This window comes from Dromaius novaehollandiae, chromosome 2, assembly GCF_036370855.1.
Source record: "Dromaius novaehollandiae isolate bDroNov1 chromosome 2, bDroNov1.hap1, whole genome shotgun sequence".
In the NCBI taxonomy this organism is placed as follows: domain Eukaryota; kingdom Metazoa; phylum Chordata; class Aves; order Casuariiformes; family Dromaiidae; genus Dromaius; species Dromaius novaehollandiae.
The window spans coordinates 30,182,499-30,210,050 of record NC_088099.1 but is presented as its reverse complement, the minus strand read 5'-3'; the positions used below and the strand labels follow the sequence as shown (position 1 = coordinate 30,210,050).

General features: G+C 41.6%; 1 protein-coding gene across 1 annotated transcript in view; it reads left to right on the top strand.

The window, feature by feature from the left end:
* TGFBR2 (transforming growth factor beta receptor 2) overlaps positions 1 to 27,552 on the top strand; it is a 62,848-nt gene that overhangs the window by 14,594 nt on the left and 20,702 nt on the right. Inside the window, exons 2-3 of the mRNA XM_064506139.1 lie at positions 15,259 to 15,430; positions 17,090 to 17,280. Coding sequence (XP_064362209.1) covers positions 15,259 to 15,430; positions 17,090 to 17,280 — 363 coding nt within the window. The remainder of the gene's footprint in view (positions 1 to 15,258; positions 15,431 to 17,089; positions 17,281 to 27,552) is intronic.

Here is a 27,552-nt window from a genome sequence, read left to right as displayed (position 1 = left end):
CAAGAAATCTTATACTCTGTAATGGCATGCTGTAACAGTAGAATTTCTGAAACAGAAGTCTGCAAAAGAAAGTTTTTCTAAAGTTGGATATCATTAAAAGCGTGTATTTTTATGGTTATGTTCTTTTCTCAATACTCATTATATAATCCCCATTAACGGTTGTGGAAGTTAGATGCATCTATCAAGAGAACATATCCCCAGGGTATCAAATTCTATTATTCTGCTCTTTACATGTAACTTGACAAAGAAAAATATAACCATCCAAGCTACTGAATTTGAGAAGGGTGTGTATTTTTCCCCAAATCCATTCAAAGTGATTCTACTCCCAAGGGATTATATTTGAGTCTAACTTTCCTCTGATTTACTATTTTAGCTGAGCTGATGGATTATGAAAGGGAGTAATTTCTTTTTCGTAGTGTTTTCCTGAATCTGTCATTCAAATGTTGCTATGTGGGGACAGAATGGTTCATAAACATTATTTACCTAGGAGAATGGCCCCTTACAGTCAAAAAACCCTCTGAACAGAGCTACCACATAAATGCATTCACCCATCAGTGATTGACAGAGAAGTCTGTGTGTGTAAAGGATGTGAACTTATTAAATGAGACTTCTTATTTGAAAATAGTTTTTCAAATAGGCTGAGAAGGATAGGTTATGCTGAGGTCTAAGGAAAGACATTGCACAGGATTCTGTATTAGCAGAATGCAGGGACGATATTGTAAACCAGTGCCATTATAGGAGCATCCATAGGTCAGGGGATGTGCCGGAACCTGAACTCCAGATCCTAAACAAAATGAGGCCTTTTACCTTCTTCACTAATTCGTCTTTTTATATTAAGCTTAAACAAAAATCTGAGTCTTAAACTCTGACTACAAATGTTGCACCCTAAACAGATCCTTGTTTTTGTTTTGTTTTTGTGTTTGTTTATGGCTGGGAGGGAGGGATGGTGTCAGGGAATGCACATTAAAAAGTCCCACTGATTACCTCCTTTTATCTAGAAAAACAAATACTTATACATCTCTCTGAATAATATAACCATAACCATTGCTAGTTTGAAAGTATGGTAGCCTTTTAAATCCATTTAAATGCTTATTTTTATGGGCAGCTTTGAGTCATTGTGTGCACACAACTTCTCTCCATACTTATTGGTGTGTTATAAGCTTTCGTAGAGGTTCTGGTCTGGTTCACTAGCAAATTGCATATATGCATAGAGTTTTCTATTGTACAAGAGAGAGATCCTCCACAGGCAGAGCACGTCCTTGCTTTGCTTGCCCTGAGGGCTGTGGCTGAACACCTTTTGCTCGGTCTCTTCCCATCACAGCTGCATGGATTGCTTAGATCATGCTTCAGGAATGAGCAGGTCCTGGTCAGACGCACACCGCACGCCCTAACTTATGACTCGAAGGTGCTCCAGCAGTCAACGCAAAAGGTGCGCTTGTGAAGAGCCATTTACAGAGGCTCAATATGGACTCGCATCTAGAAGAAGATCTAGGAACTCAAGTTTGAATTCCTCCACCTCAGTAAAAATAAAATGCTCAACAGCAGGACTGTAATTTATGCACTTCAAACCATGCCATTGTATCCAAAATCTTTTTATGTCTTATGCCATTTATGCTTCCTGTGCTTCATAATTATGAAGCATTTCCTATGTGTGAATGTGTGCATTTTAACCAATGAAAGAACAGATGCAGCCCAATTACAGCATTATATTTTGAGACTGCTTTTAATTTTTTTCTTTTTGAAATTCCAAAATCCATTATTTAGGTTTGACTTCATTTAAATAAGTTCTTTGTTCCCTGGCCGACAGGGTCTTACTCCCAGTTTACAGCAAAGGAAGTGCCGTGAGGATCAGGCACTTTGAAATCACAGGACAGGAACTCAAGTTCTGCAAAGAATCTCAAGTTCAGAGCAAAAACTGAGAGTTGGGCAAGATTTTTGTCTGCATTTGCAGAGAGTTTGCCCAGACCAGTGGTAGCTTCAGGTAAATGTTCTTTGGATTTTCCTTTGAAACAAAGAATTGGGGTGATTTGGCTGAATTTTATTTTTGTGTTCCTGTTACAGATCTGCAGCAAATGCGGAAGTTTCACTTCAGATACTCTGCTTCGTGTTACTGTCCCATTTGTATGTCCCTTTCTCTTTGAAAAAGTGTATTTTACAAACAAGACTGCTCTGACTCCTTCAACATCCTGTGAGGAAGCATCTATTAGGTCTGCATACTGCTGAGGAAATGGTCACAGAGAGTACTACTTGTCTTTTCAAATGTCTCTCATAAATTTTGTTAACCAACTTGAGATACTGAAAGTACTTTTTCTGCACTGGCCCCTTCAAGGTCAAAATAACCTACTGTCTACTTTCATAGTCTGCTTGAACAGCTTTGGAGTCTATGCCGGGGTGTCTGCAAATGTTTTGGGGGAGAAACATCAGTCACTAGAGTGCTGCCTGCAGCGCTGTAACCCACGTGGATGGACCCTAGGCATGTCCCATCTGCCCTTGCAGCCCTTGAAGGGCTGTGACATCTCCTGCCTCAGAGCAGAGGGCGCTTGAAGGCAGACTGCACTGCGGCCAGCGGCCGATAGCAGGTTCCTTGTGTCCAGGTGCTGAGGCAGCCCAGCCAGAGAGCAGGGTGCTGCGTTTGCAGGGCGCTGCATTCTTGGGTGCAGCCCTGCCATCCAGGCTGTACGCTCTGAGCCCATCACATTTCCAGCACCCTGCAGGGATCAGCTGGCTTAGAAAATCGAGCCCTTGTTGCCCCAAGACAGCTACTCAGAACTTGAGACCCCCTCAGACTAAGAGTCTTTTAAAATATCTACAGGAGCTTGCCTAGCAATAGCAGAAGTCGAGATTCCCCCTCCTGTAGCCCTTCCTGCTACAAGACAGCCTGGCTGCCTTCTTCCTCCGGTGTGCTTGGCCCAGAAGTAACTGCAGCCATGCACTCACAAGGACTTTTCTCAGCCATAAGCAGTGCTGCTGCTGTTGAAATATGTAGTTCTGCTTTACCCTGGCCATGGCTTCCCACTCTTCACACTACTTTTTTTTTTTTTAATTGAAAGTGCTTTGTCTAGACTGGAGAACTGTTCTGGTTTCAAGCTGGCCGTTGGAGGGGGAGGGAGGTTTGGTCAGATGAATATTAATGCAAATCAGACCCCCAGTCAAACCCACAAAAAGCTTGTACTCTGCAAGGGAGGAGAAAGTGCAGTAAGAGTGGGAGCAAACAGCCGGAGGAGGGCAGGGCGAGGGACAGGACTGCTTCTCTATGCTGACTGATGCTGTTTGTGCAGATGCTTTCACTATGGACTCACTGGAAAGGGAAAAGGGCTGATCTCTCATGTTCACAGTGTTTCAGAAACATATTAGTCATTTTTTTCTTAAAATGGTCAGAAGATTTCTCTGTGAGTGAAACAACTGTTCTCAAAATGTGCACCTCCTTGCGTCAAAAAGGCATGACACTAAGAGTAAGATGTCAGAAATGGTCTGCGAGCGTGCAGAAGGCTCTGCAGTGAGATCCCCAAAGGAGTGCTCTGCTGAGGGCTCTGGAGAGCTGCGCTGGGCAGGAGCCCATCGAAAGGGCACTGCAGGCGCAGAAAATTGCGGTTGAATATATGATTCAAACTGCAGCCACCATGCTGCTTACCGTTCAAAACGCATCGAAGGTGGGGGAGATGGGTATGGCCTTATGCCTTCCAAAAACTATCTGGGAAGCATGTCAGTAATTTTAAGGGGATATTACTAAAAACAAACAAAATGAAGAATAAAGACATGAAATGGCAATGCTAAGGCTGATGCTTTTTCTGATCCACAAAGCAACCTAGCTGTATCAAGGGGAACCTGGAGGAATCGGCCTTAGCTTTGAATTTCCTGTTTTGCGTGATTTGTCACAGTCATAATGTTTGTGCTTCATTTTCTCTGCTTTAAAAAACAAACAAAAATCTCCCCGCAAGCTAACACATTTCATCACCTTTCCTGGAGGCTCTTCCCTGAGACTGGCAAGGGTTTGCAAATGCTTGCTAGTCTCTTGAGTGAGCAGTGTCTGCTAGTCTGTATTAACCCCTCTTAAGATACAGCAGCTGCTTTTGAAAATTATTTACTCGGTTTCTTCCGCATTTAAGTTATCTTAGTCTGCTTTTCTGGGTACACTAGAGTCCTTTGGGCATATATTTCACAACAGTTAGACCTGCAGTTTCAGGAGACCCTTTAGGAAAGACCTGGCTTTTGGCTATCTGAGTTGCTTCATGCTGCCAGCATAGGGGTCAGCCTTTAAATCATTCCCATTTCTCATTGGAAGAGATGATTTTCCCCTATCTAACCTTGCTTATACCTGCCTATAGAGAATGCTGCAGATAGTCAAGTAACATTATATAAGCTTTTTCTACATTCAGAATTTAGATGTCTTTAACTTGTAGTTGATTTTAAAGCAACTGTGTGTGTTAAACCGCAGAAACTTTGTGTGTGATAATTCTCAGTTCTGACACTGGTTTTACTCGTTACATAAATAACCTAAACTGAGGTAAGTGAAGTTTAGACTGATGTGAAGGTTCACGCACAAAGCTGCAACACCCCTTTAATTACATCAGTTAAACTGATGTGTGGTGAGGAGGCCAGGCCAGCACTTGGTTACTGGAAGCAATTTGGACAGTTAAGCATGACAAGGCCAGATACTAAACATGATTAAAGCTCTGCAGGAGTGTCGCTTCTGAGTGTTTGGCTGTACCAGCGTGTTGCTATTTTTGATTACCGCGCAGCTTCGATTCTGATTTGTTCTGTGGGAGCCGAGGGCAGGGCTCCATCTGCGCCACGTGCCCTGTGGCTGCTCGCTCTGGTGTTGTGGTGGCAAACGGGTGAGACAGTGCTCTCTGTAGGTACCTCAGTAGTAGGAGCAGCACCCATATGCCCACCAAAGCTGGCAGTTACAGGTACCACGACTGCAATTCCCCATGAGAAGGAAGGAGGGGTTTGGCAGTACCATAAAGCAAGAAGCTCATAACCCTCTTGAAGTTGGCTTCTTAGCCCCTACAGTAGATCCTAATGTGTCCTGCTACCCAAAATTTTAACGGAAGATGAAGTCGCTTGCCCTGTGTCATAGTCTTCAAAACTTCTCTGCCTTCCTCCCACATACAGTCTGTTCAGCAAGGATACTCCTAGAAATAAGGCAATGCAGATTTATTTGTCTTCATATTAAGCAGATATTGCAAGTCAGATGCTTAGTACTGCTAATAATGAAGTGATGCCTTCACATAAGCAATGCTGATATTTTAAGAATATGGTTGTTTTTTTGTGATCTCGTGGAGTTTTGAGTTTGTGTGTGGTGCTGAGCACATCCAGTAGCCATACAGATATATTGCAGAGCCAGAACATGTCTCTATAGAATACCTCATGGCTAGTAGAAATAGCTGGGCTGTAACATTGTTGCAGAATGTCCTAAAAAGTACTGAATTCCTGAATTGCTGTGGTGGAAATTGGAAGTTTAATAAATAGACCTTGAAAAATAGGGTTAAATAACTGTCTTTAATGTGGATATTCCTCATTTCTCTTGTAGTGGAGAGAAAAAGGGAAGAAATACCAATTAATGTTTTGGGGAGAAAAATGTGCCTCTTTCAAGACACATGATTCACCTTTCCCAAAGCCATTGTGAAAAATGAAAAGCCCTATCGTACTTTAAACTAGGTTGGTGTTGTTGTTGAGACTATTGAGGGGGCAGGAATGGAAAGAGACTTTTTTTTTATAAGCAAGCTTTCTTAAATAGCTGAAAGGAGAGGAAGGATGGATTCAGAAACTCCATTCAGCCTAGTCAGAAGATTCACTAGTGTGTTTTTATTCTGGTGAGAGTTTGTAGCTGAGAGTGGAGGCACCTTTGGGTTTTTCTGAGTCAGAAGTGTTCTTACTTGTGTATGTTTTAAATGTTGTTTGTTTGTTTTGCCACAGAAATGCTCCTGTCTTGAAAAATCTTTGCTTCTTTCTCTATCATAGAAAGGAGCGTTTAAAACTTGAATGACTGCTGTCTATTTTCAGTGTGTCTTAGTTGAAAAAATAAGGTTTGTACAAATCCAAACTGTTTATACTCTTTCAGCTCTGTTTCAGGTGGAGTAATGGCAGCTTTCACTGAGCAAGCAGGAATACAAAAGGAGGTGAAGTTGCAGGATATGCCTTTTTCATAGACAGGTCAGAGTTAGTTGTGCAAATGTCAGTCCCAAACTATGAATCATGCTTATGCCAACAAAGCAGGAAACCTTTTTTTTTTTTCCAATCTTGCGGACCAGCTGAGCTTTGCTGTACTGGATATTCGCTGTGCTGCTGAAGTCACAGAAAGAGTTAACCGCCAAAGATAGCTTCCAGTAAATTCCAGACTTAATGCATTATGTAGAAAAAGCAGACCCTGTAGTCGTAGTTGAATAAATTGATCTTCATGTTATATCACATACGGTTCTTCAGCACTGTGTGCTGTTTACCGGTTGTGTTAGGGAGGCTGCAGGTTAAAGTCAGGAGAAGATGAAAGGTCCCTTTCAGTGCCCTATGGGAAGCCATCATTTAGATTTTTTTTCAGCCTTTTTGCCTGGGTACAGTGTTCTTTTGTTCCCCTTCCATGGGCTACCAGGGAGTGCTGAACAGGGGGCTGAAAATGTGAAAGAGCAGTAAGTTAAAAATCTGCAGATGAAAATCTATTTCATTATTTGAAGCATCACAATAATATTATTTTTATTGCCTGTTTTCAAAATGCATTCACTTTTCATTTTAAGTGCTGGGCTTGATTCTCCTCACACCTACACTGATGTCAATCAGGAGTAACTACACTAAAGACAGCTAGCTCGGGTATGTTTGAGGCAGTTCAGTACCATGCCCCATCAGAGTGGGAGAACCAAGCCCATGATTAGAACTGCCAATGTTAGCTCAATTTGGAAGCAGTGGATAAAAATAGTGTTATTTTAATGCTTTAAATAGAGGAATGAGTTTTATCTTCAAGAGCTCCAACTTAGTATTCTGTTCCCTCCCTTATTTTCTCTGGTTCTTTCCCTACCCCTCACTCTTGTCAGATTGGATTCTGTCTCTGTGTCAGTGCCTGCAGCAATCCCTCAAGCAAAGTTTTGCCAGTTCCACGTGCTGTTAAAAGCCAGACACTTCCACTGCAGAGATGAGTTAAATGAAGCTTTCTAACTCCTGCTCCTTTTCCTTTTGTCCCTGCACAAAAATTCCCCCACTCCATGCCTGCCTACAGGTTGGCAGCAGTGGTTTCCTAGATTTCAGTGCAGTCCATCCAATGGCTTTTGAATGCTTTCTGCTTGAGAACCAGTTCTGCTTTAGCTTTCCTTCAGTAAGTTGGGGTGACCAAACTACTTCTGGCTAGATCTAGCTTTTCAGAACAGTTCACCTAGTCTGCTGTTGTCTTTCCTGGTAGTCTTCTCAGTCATGGTGAAGAGTAGGCCTTAGTCCACATAAATAGTTTTGAAGGCCTGTAGGTCCCACTTGACCATTTTCCCCCCCACCTCATAGGGGCTTCTCTGTAATAGACGGATCACAGGACTGTGAACTGTATGTGTGTGTCATTGTATTGTTGTCATTTGTTAGGTGTGACAAATGCTTTTTTAATATGATAGGCAAGACCAGTTACATAATAGGGAGGAACTGTGATGTACATCTCTTCCAAGTACTTCATGAAGAATTATGCCCATGAAAGGGAAGTTACTTTGGTCTTTATTCTCTGCAGAGCCTCAGGTAAGTCTGATGAGACAGGAAAGCAACACAATGGTCCCAACCACTTTGCAAACAGAAGGTGCAATCACTACACAAAGGTTCCACTGACTAAGGCAGCTGTTATTCTAGGCCGGAAGGCTGAAGATCAAAAGGAAACCCAAGAGTTGAAAATCCTTCCAAGGGAAAGAAGGAAGTTGCTAGGGACTGACCAGGGTGTTGTCAGTGATCCATGACCCTGTGTGATACAGGCTGAGGCAGAGAGAGTCTGCAAAGGAATCTCCAGGACTGCAGTTCTCTGCTGCAGAGACAGCTAAATATCTGGTGAGCTAAACGTTAATGTAACCTGTTTTCCTCTGACGTATTTAGTTGTACATAAATGATTGCTCCTATTTGGCTTTAAGGAGGCTGTCTCAGCACTCTGATAATCATTGCTTTTAATCTTAAAGGAAATGCTTGTGAAAGTCCTTTCCTTGTGTTGGTTCTGTTGGGGTAAACCGTAGTTGCGATGCAGGACTGCAGTCCAAAGCATGGTCCAAGACAGCACGAACTATGTGAATCTATCCCAAGTATCAAGCAATGGCTGCTAATGGCTTGTACAGGCTTGATAATTAAGAAGGTTCAATAATGAAAGTGTCCTCATAAAAGCCAAGAAGTTTCACAGATCTCATTCCTCTGGTAGCTGTGTCACTAAACATGGTCCTCTGCACTAGGCAGTAACTAGTTCATTCATTCTCAAAAACATTGAGATAGAAAGGGCCAAAGGATGCATAAAAGGATGACCAAAACCTCATCTCCAGTTGAGTGCTCTGGTGCATTCTCAATGGTACACCTTTTTCCCATTGCTTTCCGCTGTCAACAGGTGTGAAATGTTTGCGTAATGGGCTTTAATCCAAGGCTTGATCACACAAGATGTCAAATAGTCTGTCCCCAGTCATGCTCAGAGATTAAACAAAAGTTTAAAGCAAGGTGAGCTTTCTCTGCTATCTTGTTCATCATTTTGGGCTTGAACGTTTTCCTGATAAAGCCAGTGGAAGATGTCCAAATAAGTCTTACAGTGCTAGATCATTACGCCCTTTGCGGCTGTCTAGCTGCAATACGATTCGAGCTTGTGGATCAGAACAATCGTTCATTGTCCTGAATATATGAGTATCTACACACCAATTTTCCAAGGCGTAAACATAGAGGAAGAACATTCTGTTCAAAGAATGCTACTTATATCATGAGGCCTGATGGTTTTCTTCCCTTTTCAGTGCAATGTTAGAAATATTTTCACAAAAGAGAGTTCATCTGCTCTTGCCTGTTCCCCATGGATTTTGCTACATTTTTTGATGACATAGTGAATTCCAAACCAGTGAATTGTGATGTCACACACTGATGACGATGACCCTCATGAAGGCAGGGAAACCTTTTACTCAGACCTACATTTAGGAATATCAGAAGGAACAAAATAGTTATGCTAAATTAATTAGAATTTATCCATCAATTTTCCTATACATTTTACATCCCAATTGGAAATTCCAGGCATCTACTGGAAGAACTGTCCTGTTAAAGCTTGTGTCAAAAGTGACAACTCCACAGCAATCACTGAGGGAGTTCTAGATGGAAAAAAGTCTAAACTGGTTTCCAACAGATAGTTGTACAGGTGTAATAATTTGCATGTAAGGTTATATGTACTTTGCATATGTAGGAGTTCCTTTTTAATTTAACTTTAGTTTTTTAATTAAAAAATAAGAAATATTTTTAGTTTAGTTTTCATCTTTTAATTTTTTTTAATTTAGTAATTACCATGCAATAACGTAGCTTTCATTGGAGTCTCACTTGATGGGATTCTGATGTCAAATGTGGGTATAAAGTGCTGGTTAGACGTCCTAGAGTATCCCACTTCACCTTCATCTGTCTGTCCCATGGGAGCAGGTCTCCTGTGGGTCTGTGAGAATGTTTCAGATGCCCTGTGTCCAAAATGGCACTAGGTGCTTGCTTATACTTAGACAGCTGAGTTGCTCTCTCTCTTACAGTAGCACTCCATTTCAACTCATGATGGCATTAAACTCAGAATTGTGAGCTGTAAATGAAAACTTGAAAGTCTTGTTTTATAAGGTTGCTCTGATGATGTTGCCATGGGAGTTGTGAGGTGTTCTGCAGTGTTGCCAGCTCCTGTGATTTTATCATGAATCGTATGAGAGCTGACATTTTTCTTGAAGATCAAGTTCCTAGATTCCTGTATGTGTGGTTTTTTTTAAAACATTTTTCATTTTCGCAAGTCAGACAGTAAGTTTCCAACCCTTCCGCTTGTGGCCAAAGCTTCAAAACATGACTCAAACACACCCTAGCTGTCCAGAGAGCAGCAGGAAATAAAGGAGAACCCCAGCAGTTGTTTTTTTAATTATTATTCTTTTTTATTATTTCTATGATCTCTCTGTCTAGTCTTGTCATTTTGCGATTTTTGAATCCTTCAGGTTGATTATGGTGATTATGGTTGATTATGAAGGATTATCAATCCTTCGGGTTGATTATGGGTGATTATGTTATTCGGGGTGATTATGGTATAGTCTTTTCTTCCTTGTGTTGCTGCACAGAACATAGTACAATTAAGAATAATCATCAGGATCTTTCCTGATCTTAAACCGAAAGTTCAGATCACTCCTTTTCCTTGCTCCCCTCCCTCCCTCCTGCAGTTGAATCATCAATACTTGGAAGGCGTTTCTGGAAGGCAAAGAATGTTGCTTTTGTATCAGAACCTCTCTTTGCTTCTGTGATGCTGGTAGTGACCTCATCAGTATAGATGAAGTTCTGTGAAGGCTGTAGATTATGTACTGAGATGGGAGGCACAATAGAAAAAATGCTATATGTAGTACTGTTCCTGGCAAAGCCTAGTGTATCTCTATTGGGGGAGAAGGTAATACAGCTTGGACTTTCCTCAGAGCTGCTATGGTGCAATTCAGCTACTGACAATTTAGACATGGCATCCTGGAGCTGTGCTCTTTGGAAGAACAGGGACAAGCTCCTCTGTGCCTTTCTGGTAAAGGCATCCTCTTCCTTGCAGTTTTTCATGATATAGTGGAATGGAGTCTTAAATTCAAGCCTTCCCTGTCAGGTGGAATTATTTTATAGCAGCTGAGTAGCTTGAATTCTCCTCCCAGTATGTCCTCAGCAAGTGGGTTTTTTTTGTTTTTTTGTTTTTTTGTTTTTGTTTTTGTTTTTTTTAAGGTATGGGGTGTCTCTGCTCAGCATTGCTGTTTTGTGTGTATACATGTGGCAGTGGCACTGGACGAGAGAAGAGAAATGTAGTAATTGTATTTTACAAGACAGGAGTGAGAGAGATTGGCCAATATTTCTGAAATCCATCCTAAGACATACATAAAGTTTTTCAGTGTAGATATTCTTAAAAAAGACAACATGTTGGTTTTGGCTTTATTTAAATGATGTTGGCTGTTGTCCTGTAATGATACTAAACAAATATGAGGAATGTAAAATATAGCCTGAGGTCTCAATGAAAGTTACAGATTTACAAACAACCGACACAAAGCAAACAACTTCAAGACAGTCAATAGGCTTTGGGTGAGGTATACTGTTTGTAGGCTTTTGAGAAGCCATAAATAAGAGGTGAACCATGGAGTAAAAGTGTTGTCCCACAAGCCTTACTCCACCAGAAACCATGGAGTTGATATTTCCTATGTGGCTGCTCTGGTGTCTCTTCCATAATGTCAAACCCAGGTGTTGCCTTGCGTGTTCCATGCATTTTAACCAGGGTAAGTGATCTATGCTGAACTGATTGGTTGAAAGGTTCATAGCCAAGAAACCACTGTCTTTTATTTCAAGCCCAGTACATGGACGAAGAAGCAAGGAAAGCTAAAATTAGTCATCCTGCACACGTCAAAATAAGAAAACAAACATTAGAGAGTGGATAACAAAACTCACATTTCTGGAAACAAGCACACACATTTTAAAATGACTTCCTACAGGCATGCAAATCTGGGTTTTCTCAGTTGATTTTCCCATTACATGCACAGTCTGGTTTATGCATATTGAAAGATTGCTTTTGTCCAAAGTGTTTAAGTGACCTTGGTCACCTGAATAAGAGAAAGCCTTGAAGAGTTGGCTGATGTGGTGTGAACTAGGCAGTAAAGTAGTCAGGTAGTTTTAGAGATGGGCATTCAAATAAATACCAAACGAAGAGCAATGTTGCTGTTCTTGGACCACTCATTGCTTGTGGGCCCAGCAGGGGATGAATGAATACACCTCCTTAGGGAAGAGCCCTACCAACTTGTCTTTTTCCAGACAGGATTTCAGTTGATTAGAGACAGGTTCATGTGACTTGGAAGCAGACTTGTCTTGCCTTGATTTCTAAGTGCTCAGATTCTGGTAGCAGGCTGTGATCAGAAGACAGTGATGATTAGGTTCACATCTGGTTTTGGATTACATCTCAGGCCCTTTTCAGAGAGGCCCTAGCCTCATAGGAGAAAGTGAAATTTGGCTTTAACCAGCTCACTTAGCTTGGAACTAGCTGGATACCTGAGTTGTCAGAGGGGGCAAAGCAGAGCCGAAGTAACAAACAACACATCAGCACCTGCTGGACCAATATGACAGTATCAAGGAAAGTAAACTGCAGTCTCAATTTAAATCAGGTGCTGAAGTGCAGAAAAAGGTTTGTACACCTGGACAGTTCATCCATGTACCTTGAACTGCCAGAGAAATGGAAAAAAGAGGCACTGCCTTGTCAGTCTTTATTATGAGAATTCTGGGGAGAAAATTCAAGTACAATCAGTTCCGGAAGTCCTAAACGCCATCAGCTTTTGCCCTTAATTTAACTTGTTTAGAAATTAACTGGTCCTAACTACTCAGCATTTTGCTGAGTACTATTGATTGAATTAAAGGCAACCATTCTTGACTTAGAAACTTAAGGTTTGTGACCTCGCAGCGGATTCCTGCTTCCAGCTAGCATTTGGGTTTTTTTAATCAAGTTGCTTGGTTTGGAGATCCCTCCTTGGAAGAGATCCAAACATATTTTCATCTGTTTGTGAGTGGGTGAGTCTTGGCAGAACCTGGCATAGCTGGGGACAGCGTAGAAATGAGCCCTGCCTGTCAACAAACATAATGTGCTCAAAGCAATCACCTAGGGATCTGCCTTCTTGTGGCTTTTGGCTCAAGTTGTTTACATTTGGTTAGTCCTTCCCAAGTTAACCTTGTTTAAGTCAAAACTAATGATGTAGCAGAACGATACTTAAGCTGTGCAGATGGTTTGGATTAGCTGGACAGTTTTCCAGTGTGATATTGGATCCTAATGAAGAAGCCCTTTTTATGGGATGGAGTAACTTATGCATCATTTGTGAGGATCACGTGCCTATCATAAGTGTTGAGGGGGCTAGAGAGGAATGGGTAATGGCTGAGACAGATGCGCATGGTGCTACAGCTGCACAGTGAAACATGGAGCCGCATTAGCTCAGAGCTGAAGACAGCATAGGTGCAGCTAAAGTATATCCAGTTTGAGAACCAGATGTTTGTTCACTGTGCTCAGTTGTGTGGTGTAGACACAGCAGCTGCCTGGTCCCCTGTGTCAGCTGGGGTGAATCAGTCTCTGTGGCCCATCTTTGAAAGCAATACCTCCTTAATACTTGTCTATATTGCTTGTGCAGGCTTTTAGGACCATAGATGGTGTCTTACAGGGTACAGAGAAAAGCCCACTTTATCAACGTGCTTGATCATTATTGCGAACTAGCTAAATGAATACGGCTACCGGTGTCTCTTGAACATTTACTAAATAGGAGGTACCATGCAAAAGAGAGGAGTGATTTACCATCACGATGAATTTATTAATATAAATTTTATACAGTATTAGATTCAAGACCTTTTGAGTTCCTACCACATCTACTTCAACGAGGCTTTGTTCTTATACACCACTTTTGGGAGTTACTGCAACACAAATAATTAAGGAGAAGAAATATTTACCTCAGGCTTCAAATTCAGCCAGCCTGTAGCATATTGCCAGCATTCTCCACCCTAATAAGTGCTCCCAGTGAGCTCATCCTAACCCTCCCCTGCATGCAGGAGCTTCTTCTATACCATTAAAATCATTGGGAGTTTTGCCGTTGATTACAAATGGCAGTAAGATCAGAGACCTTAGGTCAGTACCACAGCATGCTAACGGTGAGAAGGACGTATAATCTGGATGAGGGAGGGACAGAGAGACTTTTCTCTCAGTCCCTTACAATGGCTCAGAAATCCATTGAAAGTGTTAGCAAGGAGTCTTTTTATTTCCTTCTGGAAAAAGCATGTATATTTAATTCTTGCAATGAAACATTTCTAATGGTAGCAAAGTTCTAGAAGGAAAAAAAATGATTTCTCAGCTAATGGAGGAAAAAGGGGAAAATTACAAATCCCTGATTGTGTGTTTTTGGTTGACCAGCAACATTTGGCCATCTAGAACAATACAAACATAGTTTTAACACACAGGTGGCTACAGGGAAGCGTTGTACTACACGAAGCCCGACATCTCCGTACATTGGCTCAACCCACTTTTCCAAATATATTACAGAGTGAATCAGATTGAAACTGTTGTAGTCAGTCTATTCCACTTCAGATAGTTGCATATTCATTTTAGCTTTAGAAAAAAGTTTTCGTTGGCATTTTCTGTTCCTTGTAGTCATGCTGGCTTTTCAAAATAGCTTTTGAACTAAAAATATGTTTCCTGAAGTTCATACGTTGGGATAAATAACATCTCTTCCATTACTGCTACCACAGTGAAGCAGAGAGAGAGTGCTAAGACTTTTTTTGGAACCAGTAAGCAAGTAAATTCTTCAGTGCCTGGGTACAGAAATGTAGCTGTTGGGTCAATGTACAATTTCACAAGGCAGGCTTTCATTGCACATTTGCTTGAGTTAGCCCCGTAATAGTCTAGCAGCAGCCTACATGAGTTGCACAGATGCCCTGTTGCTGCACAGACACTCCAGCTGGAGTTTCATCCATAGCCTCTGGCAGAATATTTACCTTAAGTTGGCAGTCAGTCCCAGCTATACGTTTTTCTGTGTGAGCAGCGATCAGATTAGGGGTAACACACAGGTTATGCCTCAGGTTAGTAAAGACAAGTTTGCAAAGTTGATCAAGAGCCATGTCATAAGGATGTCACCCACCTAATGTGCATTCCCAGCATGCTTTGCACTGTGGTATCGACAGTTATTGAGGTACTTGGCGCATGATGCAATATCCTGCACACGGGACCAGCATACTGCCTGTGGATAATGCAGATGGGTAGCTGCGGAGTAGTTTCTTCGGTGCAAGCTGAACTTGAAGCAAGCTTGATTCTGAAGATCACAGAGCAACTTCTGCTCCCCCTGCACTCCATAGAAGTTGACTTCACTTTGCAAATTCACTTTGATTATCCTGGTCTAGACAGGGTAGCACTTTCCCTGTTGCAAAGAAAATTGGTAGCTGGGCAAGATCAGAGATTTTCTAATTTAAGGTGGGAGGGCTGCTGATGAAAAACTTACCTTCATAATGAGCAATAATACAATCTGTTAATTTACCATTATTAATGAGTTTCCTTCTCTCTCTCTCTCTCTCTCTCTTTTTTTCTATAAGCTGAAATTATGTCACCTGTAGACAGGAATAAGGAAAATGGATTCCAGATGCGCAACCTGTGCAAATTTTGTGACATTAAAGCAACAACCTGCTTAAACCAACATGAGTGCAAGAGCAACTGCAATATCACTTCTATCTGTGAGAATAATAATGAAGTCTGTGTTGCTATATGGTAAGTTATTTCTTCATACAGGCAAGGAAGGGAGCACACCCTCCTCCATCATTACTTAGTACTTCCTTTGATGTGATATTCGGAATCTCCCTGCTAGCTCGCCAGGCTCTGCTGTTTCGCTTCCAACTTGTATCTGTGCTCAGCGTACTGAGAGGTACTTGAGGTTAACAACAATTCTGATATGAAATGTTCTGGGGATTTTTTTTTAAAGGAGTTCTGTTCCAGCTTATGCTGTTATTGGAAAAGCGGTATGTTTTTGCTCAAACCATTAAACTGCATCCACCCACAGCTCTCATAGAGTAGAAGCAGAATTGAGACTCAGAGAAGATCATGGTGGCATTTGCTGAAGAAAAGCAGTTCTCTCTAGGTTTAACAGCAAACTAGATTATGTACATCTATCACCAGAGCCTTATTTACCATTTAGAGGTGGAAATGCTTTCTCTTAAGGGGGGAAAATCCTCTCTGTATATACTGTCTCTAGTTTAAATATATTAACTTTTATACAGTGTGTGCCTAGGTTCTGAAAAATCAAAGGTGTATGAAAATGACTTATAACACCTTTTTTTTTTTTAGGGATTCTTGAATCTAAACTTGCCTTCTAGTCTAAAAACCAGGATTTTGCTCTCCCATAAACAGTAAGCCAATACTACCAAAGAAAACAAAAAACAGCCTTTTGGGGTTCATAATTGGACAAAAGCAACAGAACTAAGTTTTTGCAACATTGCTGCTGAGTTAGGAGCACAATTAGAACCACTTATAGAAAGGCATGATTAATTTTTTTTTTTTTTTGTGATGGAGTAGTCGTGTCCATTGATTTGATGACTTTCAACATAATTGGATGCAGACACCATATAGTGCAGAAGGAAATGCAGAATCAGTCCAGCATGCACTTTTCCTGTGTTCTTAGAGTAAATGTTCAGTGTTTGCTATTGCCCCACAAAGTGGCTGTAGTGCAATTTAAGGTACATTCTGGATGTTTCAATTATCCAGAACACAAGTGAGTTAAGAACTGTATTTAAATTGCCCTTCCTGCCTGTGTCTTGTGTAAATGAAAGGTAATCTGTGGCCCACAACAAAACTTGGGAATGTGGGCCAGATTTTAAGCTGTAAATATTTCCCTGACAGGCAACTCCGGTTTGCTCCAGTTCTTTTTTTTTTTTTTTTTTTTCCCCCAAAATAAAAATGCTGAGTCTAACTCATTCAGTGCTGAAATTATGCTGATAGTAGGCTTCAAAATCAAAACAAAAAAGCCAACCCAGTAGAAATTCCTCAGATTTTGAGGAAATCATTCAGATTTTATCATAATTTCCCACAAATTTTTACTGTCTCCACAGTGACCACAAAAACCAAAAGTATATTGTGAGGTTCACAGCAGTTCATTCAGCATTAGCTTGAATAATTTTCGGTGAGATTTTCAAAGGCACTCATTACAGCTTAGTGTAACATGATACAGGAATAGCTGTGCCATTGTACAAATGCCTCTGTGTGGAGGAGTCCAGAAAATTTACCCCATCTAGGAAAGCCAGAGGAAAACATACAAAATTCTTTAAATCCCATTTGAGTTCTCAAGAAAGGCAAATTTCAGCGAAGCACAGTGCTGTCTGCTCTGTTTGTAAAATATTCCTTCTTTGATTTCAATTTTCTCCTTTTCATTTTTAGGAGACAGAATGATGAAAACAAGACATTAGAAACAATATGCCACGATCCCCAGAAAACACTCTACGGTCACGTATTGGATGACTCCAGCTCGGAGAAGTGTCTAATGAAAGAAAAGAAGGAAGATGGAGGATTGATGTTCATGTGTTCCTGTACAGGAGAAGAATGCAACGACATGCTCATTTTTTCATCAGGTAGGTTTAGTAATTTTCCCTGCATTTCTGTGTCGTGCCTTGCAAGCAATATAAAACCTATCCTACCAATGAACTTTGGAGTTGCAGTTTCTGCTGGAAAACTTCCAGTGGCTGAGGATATTTTGGTCTCTTCTGAGTCTTGCAAAATCTCTACCTTTCTTTTCTGTTTTCAGGGGGTATTTTTTCCTGCCAGGCTGTCCTCCTTTTGAAGCACTTCTGATACTCAGCCCAAGATGCTGCACTTAAAGGTTGCTTTAATCATGGAAGGAACCTGCTTAAAGTTGTGCTGTTGACACACCAAAGTGCAGCATAGGCTAATTACATTATAATACACAGACAAGAGGCAAATGCCATATTTAAGGTCTAGCCTTGTCTAGAAGGCTGTATTGCCATATCATGGCACCTGTATATACAGATCAGTTCCTACTAATTAACTTGATAGTGTGTGAATGTAAAGTCAGCTTCTCTGTGGTAACTGCCCATCTGCACTTTCCTGTTCTGTGATGGGCATGAAGTACCTAGAAGTTTCCTTTGCTGCTGGATAAGCTACCTCATGTTTACTACAGCTCAGGGTCATGTATTTGAGTTTAATTATGCCAGTCAAATTTGAGTACAGAGAGACTCACAAACGTGTAACCAGAGAACCTGTCCCTGTTCTGGTTCATGAGTGCCTGTAGTGACCACTACAAATACAGTAAAGGCAGCATAATCATATACAGCCCCTGGCCTGCCTTCTGCTGCACACACAAATGCATGTGAACCTTGCTTTCTTTTCTCCCATCAGCTAGATCCTACCATAATTCTTTACCTGAGACTCCATCGGGTTTCTCACAGGCAAGTGTGAGATCTTCTGTGGTAAGCTTTGTGTGCACACACTTCTAAATGAGTATGGCACACTGCACTCATGCCTACCATGTCTAGGTTCCTCAGGAAAAGGGGTTTAACAAAAGGGAGATAACAAAAGATTGGGATAGTACTTCCACTTTTGGGAAACGTGATGCGCAACTGCACTGAGGCTGAGGTGAACTACATGAATAGTTCTCAGCCCTCCAAGGGGGCAAACTAGTTTAGGTTGCAAAACCATACCAGATTAGCCAAGGGCAAGCTAAAAAGTCTTTGCCCCATTGGCCCAGGCTGTCCCTATCTAGTGCCACCTCCTTACCTCTTCCTCCGCCCCTCCCCAAGCTTCATTTGAAACCAAACAACCTGGCTGCCGATCCATGGTTGCATGACCAGCCCTCACTCAGGTGGACTTTAATGAAGCTGAAATAAATACAGCTACTGATGTGAGCACAGGCAGTAGACCCAGGACCTAATTGTAACAGATTGCCTTGATTTTATCAAAGGGAACATGTTCCCAGTGAAAAGATCTTACTGTCTGTCAGCTGTCTGGAGTTTCTATACAAAGCTAACCACACCCTTGTGGATTTTGGCTAATTTGTTATAAATTAGTCATGTTATGGCAGTTTCTCCTGAGGCTATATAGCCGAATACAATCAGTCTGTCAAACTGTGCGTCTTCTGTGCTAATGTTTATGAGAAGCATTCCATAAATCCAACATTAAGTGCCTTCATTCCCATCTACTCTGCAGTCCCCTCACACTGCCAAAGCAGCCTAAAACGATCTGTAGTGTAAATGAAAACCCGGCCTTGGTAATCTCATTCCTTTCACTCTTTGGGTAAGTTCAGCTTTTCCTTCCAGGTCATGTGCTGTTAGCACTGTAGGTGAGTCATGAAAGCTGTGCTCTGCATTCACATGTGGTGAGTAACTACAGATAAAAATTGAGGCAACATAAAGCTTCAGTTGTAAGATTTCCAGTTCATTCACAAACACAAGCCTTAACTCTGAAGGGGCGGGGGGAGATTGAGGCTTTGCCATTCCTATTTTATTGTTGTGGATTAGTGTTACTTTTAAACGAAAACAGCCCCTTTGGGTTGCTTGCCTGCTTAGCCATGGCAGGAAGACAAACGATTTTTACAGTATCAGACATGCGGTTTCCTGTCTGTGTTTAACTTTGAGCAGAACATCACAGCCAGCTGGTCCACAGCTCCTCCAGACAACTAGATAATAGCCTGTAATAATTTTGCCTTCAGAATGACTGTCATCCAGATCTATTCTGTACATTGTTCTTGCTTTTTTTTCTCTCTAGTTGTACACCAGAGGAAAGATTTTCGCATATCTTTTCCATTTAGGCAGAGTGGACAAAAGCTAGTCTAAGAAGGCCTGATCAAAATGGGATTGTACTCACATATTAGCAGAAACAGAGACAATAAGAAAGGTTGCATTCTTCCACCCATTAATTAGCACCTTTCCTTTGAAGTTATTGCTATAAATGACCAGTGTTCTAGCTCTTCTTCCTGCTGGATGCACATTTAAGACAAACCAGATTTATTTTGTTCCTGGTGTTGCTGAGGTAAGAAATAAAAGTGTGGGTGAAGCAACAGGTTCTAATTTCCACCAGAGGTTAGTCACTGCATTCCAGTGATTCACAGCTGAGCTGTTGTTGCTTATAAAAGAATTGCAGTATGGCTCTGTCAGCATGTATCAGTCCCTGATGGTGAAAGGTAAACCTCCTGACTCCATATTTAGACACAAACATCTAAAGATTTTGGGTAGTGTGAGGTATTGTGACTCACTCAAGAGTGGCTTTGGAAATATTTGAAGTGGTTACATCCAAATCAAATGTCTGTTTCTTGTATGGACTTTCATTTAAATTGCCAATCTGCAAAATAAACAAGGTACACTCAGACTAGACATGTGCCTAAATATGCCTATAATCCTGCTGCATTGGGGTGCTTCTGGCCCTGATTCTGATCACTGGCGTTTCAGGCCACAAGCAGTTGGTGGAAAGTATTTTGTGCATAGCTGTTCCAAACAATGTTCTGTAGTTCTCGGGGAAATAATATCCGGAGACAGGTAGCCATTGTAAATTTGGCTACCCTGTTTATTTTTTAATCCTTCTCTTTTTCGCCAAACATAATTGTGGGTGACTGGCAAACAACTTACACCCCTGTGGTGGAAAAATGCTTCTCACAGCAAAACTCAATGCCAATCTGTTTTAATTATTATTTATTCAAATGTCTAATGTCAGTGTTACCAGAAGGCAAAGCCACAGAGTAAAAACACAGGAAAAGATTAGCCAAAAAGGGGGGAGAAAGGCCCTGGTTGGTGGCTAGGTGGCAGACACAGGGGCCTTGTCCTCCTGTGAAGGAAAAGGTGAGTGCAGGACTGAACTACCAGGGTTTTTTCCTTCCTGCTGTCTAGTAGTGTCTGGCGGTTGTTCCGTACAAAACTTTTTGCATTCTCTTCTTATATTTTAACCTGTTGTGAAGAACCAAAGCTGTCTCTAGCTGTTTGCACAATGCCAGGCTTCTCTTGGTGTTTGGCCAGCTTCATTCCTCAGCGTTCCCTTTTCCACACCAACTTCCAGCCTTTATTCATCAACCAGTGGGAGCCTGACAGATCACTATCAAAGTTTTTTTTGTTTTTGTATGTTTGTTTGTTTGTTTTTTATTACAATCCTAAGCTAGTTGGCTGAGGTCAAGGCTTGTTTATGTGAAGGGAGAGGACTGTGCTCTTTCCAGCCTCATGTCTGACCTGTTCTCCATGGGCAGAGGTGCCCAGTCACCCTCACTATGGCATAGGAGATGGGATACCTGTGTGTTATGCAGTGTTATGCATAATCTGCCTGTTACCAGTGCAGCTCTTTCATTTTGTGCAGGCTCATTCAGATACATTCATTCAATTGCATATGAAAGGATGACCTCCATATTGGAGACTACAGACAAAAAAACAGGTCCCTTAAACCACAGGATCATGTGTGCTGTTGTTGTTATATACGCAGTTGTTATCCTGGACATCCAGTTCAAACCCAAGTAAAAATGCAGAGAGTTGGAAATGCACTGTAGATCTATAGCCCAGCTCTTTTAGAGTTGTTTCATTTTGTTTTTGTTTTTGTTTTTTTTACATGGTGACCATTTTTCATTCTCCCCTGTCTTGCTATGTCATCCAGATCTCTGTGCAGTTTGCAAGTAGGTGTCAGTGAGAGTATGCAGGTAGACTGTCTTTATTCCTCATGTACTGCAAGATTAGATCATGGGGGGGGGGGGGGGGGCGGCATTCCCACCTCGTCATGTCACAGCATGGAAGAAACCTTTAGCAGCAACTGTATATGCAAGTTTTAATGGTTGCCTGAGTCATCCAAGCAGTTGCCTTAAAGTTGCAAAACTTCAGTGATAGAGATGACCTAACTGGTCAACAGGAGTTCTTAGGGGTAATGGAGCTGTTTGGGGAAGTGCGTTGGAGGAGAGGAGGGTGTTTTGCTGCTAACAGTCTTCACATTGATCATAGTTTTCCTAAGTTTGTTAACTGAGAGGTAAGAGATGTTAAGTATTTGATTAATCAATTGTGGCTGTTTCCTGAATCATTTGCCTGAGCAAATTACAGCCTGTGGATTAGCTGTGTGTCAAGTGCTGTGATTGCTCATTGCGTGCGGCTGTTACCTGGGAGACGTGGTATTGTTCGGCTGCCTGAGTGACGGCGGGCATGCCTGCACAGTGCTTTGTCCTGTGCGGAGATCGCAGCAGAGTGCTGATAGTGTTTTACAGTTTCCTTAACTTGGTATCTCTCACTTGTCTCTAACATGTTGCCCCTGTCTTTTCCTTTCTTTCTCTCCTCTTCCTCTCCTTGCTAGAGTCAAAGCTTTAGTGATTTTTTACTTGACTACATAGAAGGATCTCAGACTTAAAAGCAGACTTAAGACCTGTGCACAAACAGCCTCCAGGCCATAAATACTCATGCGATGAATTTTCCAGTGCTCAAGGAACAGCAGAAGGGACATGATTACAGCTGGACTGCATCCAAGTGGATTTTAACAAAGACTTTCCCTAATCTGCTTTTCTGTTATCCAACTAACATGTTCAGAAGGTAACTGTCTTCCTGCTGCCCCGTAAAAGAGGTCAGTAGCATTACATAATGTTGCACAGAGCCTCTCACTGCTTGTATATTGGCATTGTTCGCAATGTTTTCCCTTAGGTATTTGCAGCCACAGAGACCCACCCAAAGCCTGCAGCTGTATGTAACCAAAGGAGAGGCTGCCTAACACTGAGTGTCTGATTACTTAGTGGGATAGAAAGGAAATAGAAGGGAAAGAGGCAAAAGAAGCCAAATTTTTGTTTTGCTCTGTTTTACTTTTATTGTGTGCTTCCTAGGAAAATAACCATGCAGAGCTCAGTTACAGATTTATGTAAAAAAACAAACTAGGCAGTTCTCTTAGAGTCTGGTTGGCATACTTGTTACAATTTGCATCACTTGAGAGCTTAATAAGTGTGGGAATGTGGCCAACCTTTTATCAGGTTGTCATGGAAGAGACTTTAATAATTACAGACAGAAATAAACTGTAACTAACACTGGCAACATAATATTTTGGGAAAGGTTGGAGGGGTGAAACTCAGGCTGAGAATAAAAATAGTGGTTAATGTGTGGCATCTGTTGGAACATATTGAAGCTGGAGAGATTGATTTGTTCCAGAAAACCACTAGCAAACAGCAGGAGACACTGAGTTGTGTAACTGAGGCATGTATCACAGAAACACAGCTATATCATGTAAAATTAGATCATGTTGGTTTTCATATCGCTGAGGAGAAAAGCTCAGCTACAAATGTCAAAATGTGTGAGAGATGCCATGTACACACCCATTTAAGTGACCTATTAGAATGAGAGAGATAAGAAGGAAATGCAACCAGGGGTGGGATATTTTAAACAAATGGATGCTGTGCCAGAAAACCAAGGAATTATACTTTCTGGCCAGCAGTGAAGGAAAAAAAACAGCAACAAACTATTTGTTCTGTCTTAGAGCCTAACAGTTTCTTAAACCTCCAGAGTGCTGAATAGCATACTTGGCAATGAGTTGAAACATAAAATTCTTCTTACAATAGATTGAATATCCGTTGCATCATTGCTGCCCAGCCTTTCCACTGAAGTAGGCCATCCAGAGGCAATCCAGTCACCTGCCTTCCTGCCCCCATGGCATGACTGAGATGCAGCCATTCCCATCAGGTGACATGCATATGCATTACTCTTCCATCATGTAACTGGGTCATGTAGCTGAGGGTTCTCCCTGGGCATGACAGAGATGCCCAAGCCCTGATCACCCCAGTGTAGGCAGTCACGTGTCAAGGGCAGAGCTGTTGGCCCCCAGGAGAGAGCAGCAGCAACTGTGCAACTGCTCTCCAAAACTGCTCATACTGCTGCCTTCCCACCCCTCAGGAAAAGAGGGTGAGTGGTAGAACTGAGCACTGGACTGCATTAAGGGCTGCGGGCTGAGCACTGGTTTGCAAGTTGTATGCTGACTGCTGAGCAATGTTCAGGCTGGTGAATAACCAAAAGGCTGAAGAAATGAGTTCCCACACTATGAGCAAGCATCCTTGGGCCCAAATTCTGAGCCACAAGGATGGCGGTGCTTTAGAAATAGGCTCTAGAGGTGGCTTTGCCTGGTTTCTTTTCTAGCTCTGAGCCCCTACAACAAGCCAAATAGACCTGCCAGCTACTGGTGCTAGTGCCTCTCCAAGGGGCTGCTTCAGCAGATCCTGTCACTGGGCTTTTGGATGCCTTGGCAATATCCTCTTTAAACTAAAAGATAAAGACGTGTAGATCAAATACAAGTTACTAATCTTGATAGTCTAGATTTAGCTATTTAAAAAAAAAATTCTGTCAAATTCAGGAACTGGCTCCATGAATTTCACTTTTAGGACAGTCTAAAAGAAATGCCACGGCTTATTTTCCACTGGGTAGCAATGTAGAGACTGTTAATCATCCCCTCTGGTTTTAAAGTCTAATAATCTATTGCATCTGCCATCATATGGTTCAGCAAAGAGCTGAGGGAAGGATGGAACTGATTTTCTGCGCCACGGAAGTGTTAAGTTGAAAAAAAAATCATACTCTCAAGCAAGGATGGAAAATTAAAAATTTTCAAATGTGCTGTCAGGATAAAAAGGTTCAAGGTTCAAGGTGCAGCATTTGAATTTGATTATTTCCAAGTATTTTGTGTCAGGTCAACCATTTTCCTAAGGAAAAAGCTCATAAAGAGTAAAAGCAATGGACCCCCTCACCCAAAAAACAATTCCCATAAGTCAGGAGAAGTTTTTAGACATAAAAGTTGGAGCAACTTTCATTCCCCATTTTGTCCCCAAAAGAAGGGTTTCTTGTTAAAGTACAGGAATATTTGCCAACCAAAAATGTTTTGCTGAATAATTCGAAACCGGTTTAATTGTAAGACCAAAATCAGGAAGGAATAGGAGGGGGTCAATTACAGAGTTTCTTCATCACTTGGCGATTCTTCTATGAAGATAAACTAAGTTAACCCAAATAGCTAGTCAGAGTCGGTGAAATTTCATTTCACTGAAATTGAAACATTTTGTGGAATTAGTTTTCATCAAGAAAGTAGCACTAGAGAAACAGATAGACTTTTTCACATTTTATTTCCAAGTGTCTTGCCCAGAAATCAGCAAGCACTCAAGGTTTAAACTCACATTTTGCCTAATTCAGAATAATAAGAGATGAAAAGCTCTTCCCTGAATCAGACAAAGCAGGACTTGAACTTGGAGCTCCCATACCCCAGACTAGTCCTCTCACTGGTGGGGATTAAATACTCACATCTCTTGCCAAATCGCAACATTTGAACAGAATTCTGTTTATGCAAAAACATTCAGAAGGTTTTAGTTTTCATTCCAGTGTGGCATTGAAACCAAACTTTGAAACCTCAGAATTGCTGCAAAATGGAATTGTTGTCCTCCAGTCAGCTCAAAGGGCTGCTTTGTTTCTCAGGAGCTTGCAGAATAACTGGATCACAGGCCAGGTTCTGGCCCATATTTTGTGACTGTGTTTCTGGAGTTTTTTAAGACAGTAGACACTAAGCTTGCAATGTATCAGTACTGATATGTTTAATGTGATTTCTGCCAATATGGAATATATTCTTGCTCTGCTATGTGGCTTTGACTAGCAGATGAAGAGGTGGCAACTTGAGAAGCAGCAGAAGCAGCAAACAGCATTAAAGCAGTTCTGTCAGTACTAGCTGTGCATTTGTGCTGCCCCGTGCATTAAAGCATGGGTGCCAGTTTTATTGGCATTGCTTTATTTCTTGTTTCCAAAGTTCAGTGATACCAGCGTTCAATCAAAGGCACAAAATCCAACCTAAAGAATTGGCAGGCAAATCAATGATGTGCTTTGAAGATTCCTGACTGCACAGGGGCTGTACAGGGTTTCCATTTTGCTCGGCACCTGAGTGCTTTTCCCTAAAGGCTTAGGTAGTGTTAAGGGTTGTGCAGATAACTTGTGCTTAGTTTAAACCATATACAGGAAGCTTTCTTTTAGCTGGACTTCTCTATTGTTACACTATTTTAATAGGCTCTTTTGAAGTGTGAGAAGGACTGACCTGTCTGAATAATAGTTCTGGGTGGGGAAAGTTATTTAGGAACGTGTTTGTAAAACCTGAAATGCTGTTTTGTTTAACTCTTTCCTTGTCTGCCTGTTCAGCCGTGTTTTGCTCGTAAAGGTGTTCAAAAAGAGGAGGCTGCATTGGCATTTACAAAATCATGAGTTTTGCTTAATAGGCATTTATCTGTAAGCAAATGAACGTATTTATTCTTAGATTCCTGCTGTCAAGCCAGGAAATGTTGGCTAGTCACTATGCAAACATACAGATACAATCTTAATTTTGATTCTGCCCTGACTCTGTACATTGGGTTCATCTGAGAAGTACCCCAGCCTCGGCTGTGCTGGAAAGACTGATACTGTTTTGGTCAAATCAGTGGTCAAAATCATAAGCAGTTACAGTGTTTGCTTGGATCAGCCGTCAGTGCCACCACCTCTGTGCTGCTGCAGCCCCCCTTAATCCTGCTGGCAGGCAGCTCCCTCCCTTCTTTCTAACCTTGAGGTTCAGCACCGGAAATCCTGACTCACAGTTCTCCCTGTTTGGTGCTCATTCCCGCGCTGCCTAAGCTTAGATTTGGACAAAACTGAAAACGAGCAAACATTTTGTCCATGCTGTGCAGGATGTGCAGCCATACGCTTTTCACCCCTTTCCTCCCTACTTCCTCCAAAGGCCTCTGCCAAAGCGGATGTGACACTTTGCAGCAGGGCTGCAGGACGATTCAGGGCTCAGGGGAAGTGGCCAAACTGCTCAGCCTCTGCTTTGATTACATTTCTTTTTTTTGTTCTTTTCCAAGTGACATTTGCAATATCAAGTTTCTCCCTCCCTCCCACCAGAAATCCCCCTGTACCACAGGCAGAACTTTCTCTTATGCAAGAAGAGGAAGAGCCAAAGGGTCTGGGAAGTCTGCTGGAGGCTTCTCAGTTTTAGGTCAAAGTAATACAGGCCACACTCGGACTTAACAGAAATGGCCAGAGACCCTCAGGCAGGCAGGGTAGCCATAATCTTGAAGTGGAGGCTCAGGGCCAATTTCTTTCTTCTTAGTTAGATCTGCATGTTCACCCAGCTACCTGGAGCCGTGAGGAGAAATTTGAAAGACAACTAATAGAACTGGGATTTTTTCTCTCTCATTTAGAAAGATATCTACATTTCAAATATCTGGACTACATATTGAAGCTCTAAGGCAAAGAAAAAGGGCTTAGAGTTCCCTAAAATGGCACGCTAATCTATGTTAACAGTTACACCGCATGATGTAGGTGATATATCGTTCAGTTCCAACAGCAGAGTCCAAACTAAGCGTTCTCGGCTGTGGTCAAAAGAAAAAAAAAGCAACAGAACCCCAGACATGCTCATCGAAACTACCTTATCTGATTGTTACGGATCACAGTTTTGTTCACAAAATTGTGGCCTGCTTGCAGCCAAAACTCCAAAACATAGCTGTTCTAGTGAAACAATCAGTCGTCCGTGCCAGGGTGTTTCCCTAGATCTTTACCAAGCAGATTTTCTGAGAGCAAAGAATGCACACAGAAATAAGCAATGTAAAACTTCTGTTTACTGGTAGTGGCATGGGACTTTCTAACTATTCTACTCCTCCAGTAAGAGCTGCAAGACATCTGAGGGTTTGCTCCTTCTCTTCAACATGTTGAGAAGCAGAAGGAACGCAGCTAATCTGTGATGAACTTTTAAACATAGGCGTGTTACTAACATTTGGTGCCAAGGTAAATTACTTGAGAAAAATGATGTGTTGTGGTTTGCATAGGTGTGGGAGAAGGCTTGATCTGGTTTTGAGCTTAAAAGGTTCATTTGCATAAGTAGAAGTAAATGCATGTCTTTGTAGGTGAAGC